Source organism: Procambarus clarkii, chromosome 94 (genome assembly GCF_040958095.1).
Source record: "Procambarus clarkii isolate CNS0578487 chromosome 94, FALCON_Pclarkii_2.0, whole genome shotgun sequence".
NCBI lineage: Eukaryota > Metazoa > Arthropoda > Malacostraca > Decapoda > Cambaridae > Procambarus > Procambarus clarkii.
Genome location: NC_091243.1, coordinates 13,022,654 through 13,032,426, shown reverse-complemented (window position 1 = coordinate 13,032,426; position 9,773 = coordinate 13,022,654). Strand labels below are relative to the sequence as shown.

Sequence of the window (9,773 nt, the reverse complement as noted above, 5' to 3'; positions counted from 1 at the left end):
CCCTCCTCAGTAACCAAGTCAACATGGCAGAATCGACTCTTATGAAGTACATGGAATACTCTGTGTTTTGTGGATAACCCAGTTGCATGTTTTATGTGCATGGTATACATAATATCTATGACATTTTTAGTATCTAAGATGGAAAGACCTGTTTAGTAAGAGAATTAATACCAAGATGTGGTCCGTTATGTTACAGGGATAACAAAAACAACAACACAAGTCATACAGTTGTTTCAGAACATTTACAATACAGTACTTTCAGGATAACTAAGTATTCTCATGATTTAATAATTCTCGTTACAAACTTTGAATTTTACTACGTGGTGATGCCATGAAATTATATATGGTACCTACATTACCACAAACAAATTTGCCTGATTAAATACAAGTGTTATAATATGCAATATTTTGTAATTGAATTATAGAAAAACTAGAAATTCATTTGAAAACAATGGAAAGAGAATTATGAGAAACCACGAAGCCATTATGATTATGTATATAATTGTATACCTTTCCTCGGAAGGGATACAATTATATACAATTAATACATAGTGGGGGAGTGTGTGTGAAGGAACAGTGCTCAGCCACTCGCACCTCTGAGGATCAAGTACTCACCTGCTAGAAGTGAGGCTGTTGCGATACTGATTCGTTCAAGCAACTATCATTGCTTTCTAAATATTAATTAAGACAAATTTATATAAAGTTCTTGCACAATTATCTAATTTTCAAAGTTGCCAATTACTTAAGTTTTCTTGGGTCCAATGGGTCCTGCAGCAGCATTAGCTCGAAGCACTGCTCCAGGGGAGGGATAAGGACGCATCTGGAACAACGGGCCACTAGCCGTTACATCAGCACCAGTACGAGCTTCATTTCGCTGAGGCAGTCCAGATGCCCAAGTACCTCTGAAAAAAAAGTAACATCAAGAAACATCAAATTTTTTTTTATATATATCAGTTCTCTACTACGAAAGGATACTATTCGAAAGGATCTCTATTTAAGAGAGAAAGAATGAAATATTTTATAAGACATTTGAAGTAAGTAATTATCAAAAGAATGCACCAAGCCAGGAAGACTATTTAGCAATGCCAGGTCTTGATATCATTAAAGATGCCAATATGAGAGCAAAGGAACGTTGAGAATAAAGTCAAAGATATTAGATTATAAAGACAAAGATAATTAGATAGGAGGATGGAAGAACTGTGACCTGTAAATTGGGATAGGATTATAACTTTTGTAGTTAGTGCTAATTAGTTACGCCATTAAGATGATGAGATAATGGAGCGAGTATAAGGTTTACTCGCTACAGACTCAAAGGGGCACTGGGAAAGCAAAATTTATGATCCTGAAAAGCTGGGCATTCTTCGAGGAGGTGCATGACAGCAGTACAATGCAGTTTAGACAATAAAGTGCAGATCTTTGTTTCAGTAAGTGAGCATGAATAAGTTTAGTGAGTATGGCCAAGACATTTTAAATTTTGATAAAATCCAAGCTACACTCCCACCTTACTCCACTTCCACTGTCGTGTACTTGAACCAGTAAAAACGATCTTATAATTACGAAAAGACAAGTGCCAAGTTTGAGGTTGATATTAGAATTACAATGGGTTATAATCAGTTATGCTTTGTTTACACTGGCAAATGATCATTAAGCCTCCAGGAGTAAGTGTCGATAATTTACACCACTAATTTTGGGGCATACTAAAGAAGTTTAGAAGTCACAAAGAAGCAAATTCTTGCAGTGTGGGAATTTTTCAATATTTTAAAAGTTAATTTTCAAATTATTATTTGAATATTTATTATTTATTGAATTATTTATTATACTTGAAATTATCAACATACATCTCGTATATACCTCAACATCTTCATAAAATGTATACCTCAACATCTTCATAAGTTTTAAAATTTGCCCAAAACACTATTCATGTTAGTGGTATTGAGAGAATGTATCACTTGATACTAAATTTGTTTTAATACAATCCCATTGTACAGTCTGGAAAATTAATACCTAAAATTTTCCCCACAAACTCCACATTGTGAAACCCTTTCAAAGATATCATACTAGAAATTAATTTCTACACGTTTCCAACTAATTATAAAGAAGCTGGGAATGTTATCAAAGCTTTACACCACAGTGAATAAGTGAGTATAAAGCCATTTCATATATTGGTAGGAATAAGGGACAAATTAGTTTGAATCTGTAAATATATGGCATCCACAGGCATGATAATGCATCTAAATTACCATCTACCAATTACCAAATAAATTACTAATTGGGACCATCTAAATGTAATCTAGACAGGAGATGAGAGGGGTATAATAGGTATACATGAAACGGTATCAGTTTGTCAATAGACTGAATACTAGTACAGGTTCATTTTTTTACATCCTTTTAATGAAAACCTTGCAGCAAGCACTTTACACCTGGTTGGATGAAGAGATGAGGTGAAATCCCATGAAAGTGGGAACCGGGAGAGTGATGATAAAACTTTTCAAGTAGAGAGCATAATTCAAAATGAAGTACAAGCATTCTTTATTCAAAAGACAATACCCAGTTTCCGTTTAACCTTTGCCAGTCAGTGATGGCTGCTATAGTTATAACTAATAATCACTTACATCTTTAAGTATGTAACTTCAAAAGCTCAAAAAATAAGGTTCAAGTTCAAGTATGTTTATTGAGATAAGAAAGAAATACATCTCAAAGGGATAGAGTAGCTTAGGCTATTTCTATCCCCCAACAAAAAAAATAAGGTTGAATAGTTTTTACTGGGACAACATTAGTCTTAACTAGCTTTCTAACAATTAAATAGAAAACAGATAAATATCTATGACCGAGACCTTACCTGCCACATTCTCCATAAGATGCCGGGTCCATTGGGTCCAGCTCCTCACTGGGTGGATGCCGGCGACCTCTTCGATCTCTGCCACGGTCTCGCTCCCTACCTTTATCTCTATTTCTTTCACGGCGATCCGACTCTCTCTTTTCTCGCTGACTCGATTCATCTCCGGACCCCTTTAATGGATACAAAAGAGTCTACATCAGAAGAAGCAATTTTCTTGATATCCAAAATCCATGAAAATATCAAAATGTATAAAATCAAAGGATTTTAATTTTATATTTTAACTCTTTTTAAATTATCTTTGCCCCATCATCAAAAGTCCACTGATTACATCAAAAACGAGTCGAAGAAGGCATCATCATGGAAGCCTTGGTTGCAAAGAAGCAAATAAATAGTTTACATCTACTTCCCACACAAACACGAGAGGAAGTACAGGCACAAGTAATGACCTCAAAAAAGGCCACAAAGTATGCAAACCAACATCTGGAACATACTGGACATAACTCCCAACTGAAAGGAGTAGCAAAATTGTCACCAATGGATCTCTTGGTATCTCATAGGAGCCATACAAGGAACTTGCAGTATCGATACAGCAATGGGTATTAAAAACAAAACCATGACATGCATTCCATTGAAGCAGGGTAAAACAATGTTATAGATAGATTACTGGAGTACTCTCCAATATAAAAAGCCGAGGACTGTACCAGTGTTTCCAGTTTAAAGTACAAAAATAATTAAGAGGATAAATAAATGTTGGCGTGATATAACCTCTCAGAGTTTACCCTGAGGTGGTTTCAGGGATCAGTGTCCACACAGCCAGGTCTCTGACCAACATAGGAACCCAAACCTAGTTGATTAACTACCCTATGGAGGCATTTATCAAGTTTACTCTTGGACACTAAATTTGTTTGGAACCAGTCCCTTTAATATTTTCCTTAAAGTAATTATTAAAGTAAATAAAGTAATATTATTTTAAGGAATATTTTCATTAGTAATTTATAATTCATCTACCTGCATCAGTGAACACAGTTTGATGGCTTTAAATTTTCCCCAGAATTTAGGTGTTTTATCGAGTAGATTTGAGCAGTAAATGTTCTCTATAAAAAGTAAGATTAGTTAAAATTTATCATGTATATTGTGGATTTAAAATTAATATGATGAATAGTTGTTATTGGGCTGAACTACTCGATGACAGGAACCATAGATTCATTATAACATAAAATTGCTCTCGGGTTTAAGTCAATACAATGAGATGTTCTCAAGATATCACGCAAAAACTGAAAAAATAGCAAAAATTGTTCATTGTGGCAACATAGTTTAATTTCAATGGTAGCTGAAGTCTTTTACTATTACTAAAGTACAGTATTCTAAAATATAGGGGTCCTCAAGCTACTGAACACAAAACTTAGATAAAGACAGGCATAAAGCATCTTCATCAGGGATGCACAATCAAGCTTAACGCAAATAATGAAATTCGAGATGATGGGTGTCTGTAAAGATAACCAGCATTCCTTCAACAGGGCAGGCAAGGTCAAATTACAGTAACACATCTAATTTGCTTTCTTTGACCTTAGCTCCTTTATTTGGAGTAAAACTGATAAAATTGCCAAACCTCACATTCTGAACTTATAAACTAAACAAGGCAACTAAAAATAAGAATTTTGAAGTCTTAATGCAAATTGTAAACCGAGCAGGCTCAAAGGTATAATTTGTATCACGGAAAAATATTTAATGGACATTTGCAAATGAAAGAAGAAAGTATTTAAAATTAGGCAGAAATAACGAGAAAACATGTAGCTCTATGAGCACATCTACAATTAACATAATTAATTACCTCTGATTTGTCACTCATGTGATCATCACCATCTTGATCATCTTCCTCTTCCACTCCAACCATTTCCCCCTCATTCTCCGAGCCACCAGAGCGATTCTTGCTAATTTCAGTTGCCATTTCTTTGCGGAGAGTTGCAGCAGATCGTGAGACCTGGCATCGTGGATGGCCTGGAGGAAGCCATGACACCAGATCTGTTTCAGTGTTCCAGTAGTAATAACGACAGCTGCGAAATAAAATAATAAATTATGAATTTGATACACAAAAAATTATGGAAATTAAATATAGCAGTAGTAACAGAGAGCCATGATGCCCCAGTGTTAAAATATCTCCAAGATACAAGTCAAACAATATTACTGATACAAATATGAACTGATATACTGTATGTTACTTCAGATAGAATACAATAATAGATTAATTTTTAAATCAATGCCATGAATACGAAAAATAAAGACCATTATCATAAAGAAAATGCCATTGTTGTTGTTATAGATTCAGCTACTCAGAGCAAATTCCAAGTAGCACGGGCTATGGTGAGCTTGTAACTTACCTGGCACAGGAGCGGGGCAAGTAGCACTGAATATGGTGAGCCCGTAGTGGACTTACCTGGCACAAGGTGCCAAAATGCCATTACTGCAGTTAATTATATATATATACAACTGTCCCCCCACCCCACTAGAGTTTACCACAAAATAACTGACAAACCATGAGCATAGCCCAAAAGAGGTCTCCCTACACTGTACAGATGCGAATCCTGCCTAGAATGAGGAAGTGGCAGGAAGAGAAACCACACAAGATACCAACAAATAAATCCAAAACAAATCCATTGTACATCCTCCACTGGTAATAAGAGGGGTAGCTAAGGAAGAGAGCTCATGAAAGTGGCCTAATATGGAACTCTAGCAAACAAAGCATGATGCAAAAGAGATACACCACACTCTGGTGAAGCAGACCGAAGACGCAACATCTAGGACAGCAAACTCAGATTACAATCACGTAGTAAATACTATACTGTTGAGCAGAGAAGGACCAAAACTCCATTTGCAAGCAGGTATCGAGAATGAACTCTACTATAACCAAACCTGGAGGCAAAAGGTAAGTAAACCTTCATAAAGCTGTAAAAATATTTCCGAGAAGCCAGACAAATGATAAAAATCATGTAATTTTCCACTAAAAAATCAATTGCTTGCCAGCCAGGATGTGGTAGGAAATTTATACTGCGATCAGGAAATGGTAGCCGAGTCAAACTTTAAGACAGTAGGACTGAGATCTGATACAGTCCCTGTCTTGTTGCAGGAATAACAAATCCCAATGTGTCTGACCAGAGAACAGAAAGAACTGAAGATACTTGTGTAATATGTTCACCCTCTCCCACTGGATGACACAATGCACCAAGGACTTGAAAGCATAGAGCTCAAACTGGGACTTACGGTAAACAACCTCTCATCTTGAAATAGATTTCATCATCAAAGTACAAGGGTCAAAGGGCCAGCAAAATGCTCACATCCTGTAAATTATATATACAGTAACTAGTTTTGAGAACTCTTCCACACTTGTAGCCCAACTTTTTTTGGTGATAATTTGATTGATAAAGCCAGCAGTTGCAGTGGTCCCACAAGTCCACACATCCATTATAACCTGGCTGGCATTTCCTACAGAAACTTATCCAAATCTGTCTTGAAAACTTCCATTCAATAGCTCCACTAGTATCAGGAGGTTGCTGTTTGAACAGCAACACACTCCAACCAGAAGAGACTACTAACAAATGGTAGAGTCCAAATCATCAACATCTTCCTTAAAGAACAAAGGAAACTGATCAGACTCGATGCCAGAAAATGCAGGGAGCCCCATGTTCCTGTAACAAGCTTCACAACAATAACACCAAAAAGCTAGACTGATATCCAGCTCTTGACACCTGTCACACACAAGAAGCAAGCTGGAAACGACAGAAGTGGCCATTGCTGGTAAAAGTCAGAGATTAGAATACTGTAGAATTTGGCTCCACACACCTTTATGCATGAATGCAAGACCATGTTCTGGTATGAACCAGAAAACTCAGAACCAAAATATCAATACAGTACCTGTACTTTAATTTATAATCTGTGAAGCATCTGCAGTATTAGTATATTAGATAGAGTAAGGAATGAAAATGGCAAGGAAAGATGCTTTGGGCATAATGAATGAATAGATAATAACCTGGTAAGTTAAGCAACTTTCCCCATAGTAGTGCGAACAGCTCTTATGGGCAACCAAGGTAAATCAGTGTACTGTACTAATTTCACAAGAAAATATAATACTAACATGCCTGGATCCAAAATTTCTTGCCAATGGTTGGGTAAGGGATACTTGTTTAGCATTCTGATTCTACGACGATCATAATCTGGATTAATGACTTTACGCTCCTTCCACTGCTCCCTGCACATGCTGCCACACTCATGGTAAACATTCCATTTGTTTGGACAGCCTACAAATCCCTAAAAATGATAAAATTACCAATTAGGTTAATAATATAAATCCATCAAAATAATATTGTAACAAAATGCTACAAATATATAACATAAATCATTGTATAGTGCTACATAATTAAGTTTCCCATGACTTCATACATTATTATTAAAGAAATCAATATAAAATAAAGTAACAGTTACTGTACTAGAAGTCTTGGCGTTATTCATCATTAAAATTCAAGATGCTATACTGTAGACTTCCTACATATCAAATGAAAATGAAAGTGATTTGTTTAAAAATAATGAAAATTCTTACAGATGGAAGTCCAATAAATTGAAAAATGTGTCTAAGATCACGCCAACAAATTACATTACTTTAATGAGAATAGAAAAGTTCTCAATTCTCAGGCTGTCAACACCATACCTGGAGTGAGGAGTGGCAATTTCGGCACCACTTTAGTTAAAAACCAATTCATGAATAAAACTAAACATAGCACACACATTTCACAAATAATCCAGAACTATGGAAAATGAACTAATTACCATGTATGGGTCGACAATCTGTGACTCAACAGGAGTGTAAGCGAGAGAAGTCTGTTGGGGTGTCTCATCATAGTCTTCAGCAATAATCTCTTCTTCTGCTGATGCTGCTGCCTCAGGTTCTGTAAACACTGCTGAAATATTGAACATAAAGTATAATATAGGTTATCATTAATGACATTTCTGGGGTAAAAATGATTAAAAAATCATCTTGTACCTTTCAAGTTTCAGAATACAGAAATAGCATATACGTGTATAAATAAATACTAAAAAAAAAAAAAAAATGAATATTCATTGCCCTACTTTGTTATTCCTACAGGCCTCATTTTGTGGGTTCTCTCCAAGGTCTCACATGATTGCCTTTGCAAAAAACCATGAAGACGCCATCTTTTTTTATTTAACGCATCAAATGATTCTCTATCATAGAGAAGCTGCAAAAGGCATGATCTTGCCCCACTAAATCTGTTTTGGCCTGGATTGTGAAGGTCATTGGTCGTCATGACAATGGAGATCTGACTCCTGATCACACTCACTTTTATGGTAGATGTTAGTACAACTGGTCTATACTGTAATTCTTAGCCAATGCTTTGGTTAGACTGCACAGTATTTTGTTGAAAATCATAGGAATAAAGTAATAAGATTCATTCCAGGATCAAGTACAGTATTTTGTTTGTACAGTACACAGAAACTGTCAGGCAGCCTGGTTTCCTGGAGGCTGGCTAGAAGGCAGGCCTCAGATGTGGAGCAAATTATGAAACCACAACTCGGAAGTGAGCCTTTTGTACAGAAAAGTAGGGAATTCTTTAAATGGAATGGCTTGCTGATCTAGAACTTGTCTAGTATGTGTTATATACAGTATCACTAACTTAGCAAAAACAACATTGGGATTCAGGTTTGGAATAAGATATACAGAATCTCAACTTACCTCAGGGATGAGAGTGGTAAGTAAGTGGTGCTAAATTAATAAACACATTAGCTTTCTGGACAAAGTCACTTTGCTTTTTGTAACAAATGACTCAATTTTCCAGTTATGCCAGTATTTCTTTAAGAGGGTTAAGAATAGTTTGTATGTTGATATAGCCAGAGGTATGGATTATTATATCATACTTCCTCATCACTGTGTGCTTCCTATGCATAAAGTTCAGGAGTGCATAAATTAATACATTAAACAAAATGTGACTGAAGACAGTGTTATGTCTAGTTCAAAGTCTCTTGGCTCACTCTTATGCCCATGGAACAATACAAATGTTATTCTGTTACAAATGTTCAAGAAGTATGAGTGTTTCATTCAAAATGAACAGTACTACTAGAAATCTTAACCAAATATAGAAGCTTCTATTGATTTTCTTATTGTAGAATGGTATATGCACATTTGTAAATTTGCCCCCTGCCACTCACCCAATGAGCGAGTGGCAGGGGGCATCATTCTTAACACTTAACTAATATACACAAATTGTGGTATATGACAAAGTGTACAGTTTCAACGACGTACACATAGCAACATTTCATTTTGCATTTTACATTAAAATAAACAGCACTAAAAAAAAACAAAAAATGAAGAAAAACCACATACCTGGCTCTTTGGGGATATTGATGATCCCTCGTTTTGCTAATTTCGCAGCTAAGGCTGGCGGCAGAGGCATGGTGGAAGCTTGAGATTATAACACAAGTCGTTGTCTTCACGAAACGTGCAGTGTACTTGAAAGTTTCTTGTAGTAAGTGATAATATAAGACGAGGTCTGAATACGTCCTTGTGTTGATGCTCACTGCTCGCTTCGGCCCCGACCTCACTACTCACGTTTTCTCACACACTAGAAAGTGAAGGGACGACTACGTTTTGGTTCGTCCTGGACTAAAGTCAAGGCGATTATGATGAGGATGATTGATAAAGATTAAGCCACCCAAGAGGTGGCACGGGCATGAATAGCCCGTAAGGATGAGGAAAGTGAGGCGAGGCAATAAATAGGCAAGAAAGGTGAGAAGAAAATCATAGACGCAGAAAAAGCAAAGCAAAAGGTAAGGTGTAATAAACGATAGAGTAAGAGAACATAAGAACAAGGTAACTGCAGAAGGCCTATTGGCCCATACGAGGAAGCTCCTATTTAGAGATTCTAAATGT

The 9,773-nt window shown here is 36.2% G+C and overlaps 1 protein-coding gene across 2 annotated transcripts; it reads right to left on the bottom strand.

Annotated features, from left to right (window-relative positions):
• Positions 1-215: 215 nt before the first annotated feature.
• Positions 216-9,449, bottom strand: PQBP1 (poly-glutamine tract binding protein 1). 2 transcript variants are annotated; one of them, XM_045729648.2, is made up of 6 exons: positions 9,228-9,449; positions 7,658-7,788; positions 6,969-7,141; positions 4,671-4,893; positions 2,840-3,009; positions 216-902 (listed from the first exon to the last, which is right to left on the bottom strand). In XM_045729648.2, the coding sequence occupies exons 1-6, from the start codon at positions 9,295-9,297 to the stop codon at positions 743-745; spliced, it is 927 nt and encodes a 308-aa protein (XP_045585604.1). In that variant the 5' UTR covers positions 9,298-9,449; the 3' UTR covers positions 216-742. The 2 variants fall into 2 exon arrangements, with proteins under 2 accessions (XP_045585604.1, XP_045585605.1); XM_045729649.2 differs by having other exon boundaries at positions 595-902; positions 7,658-7,785.
• Between the last annotated feature and the right edge of the window lie 324 nt (positions 9,450-9,773).

Coding starts and splice junctions, on each gene's coding strand:
- PQBP1 (XM_045729648.2), bottom strand. CDS start 9,297: ATGCCTCTGCCGCCAGCCTTAGCTGCGAAATTAGCAAAACGAGGGATC. Junction 7,789..9,227: donor CAATATCCCCAAAGAGCCAG/GTATGTGGTTTT, acceptor TCAATATTTCAG/CAGTGTTTACAGAACCTGAG. Junction 3,010..4,670: donor ACATGAGTGACAAATCAGAG/GTAATTAATTAT, acceptor TATCCATTAAAG/GGGTCCGGAGATGAATCGAG.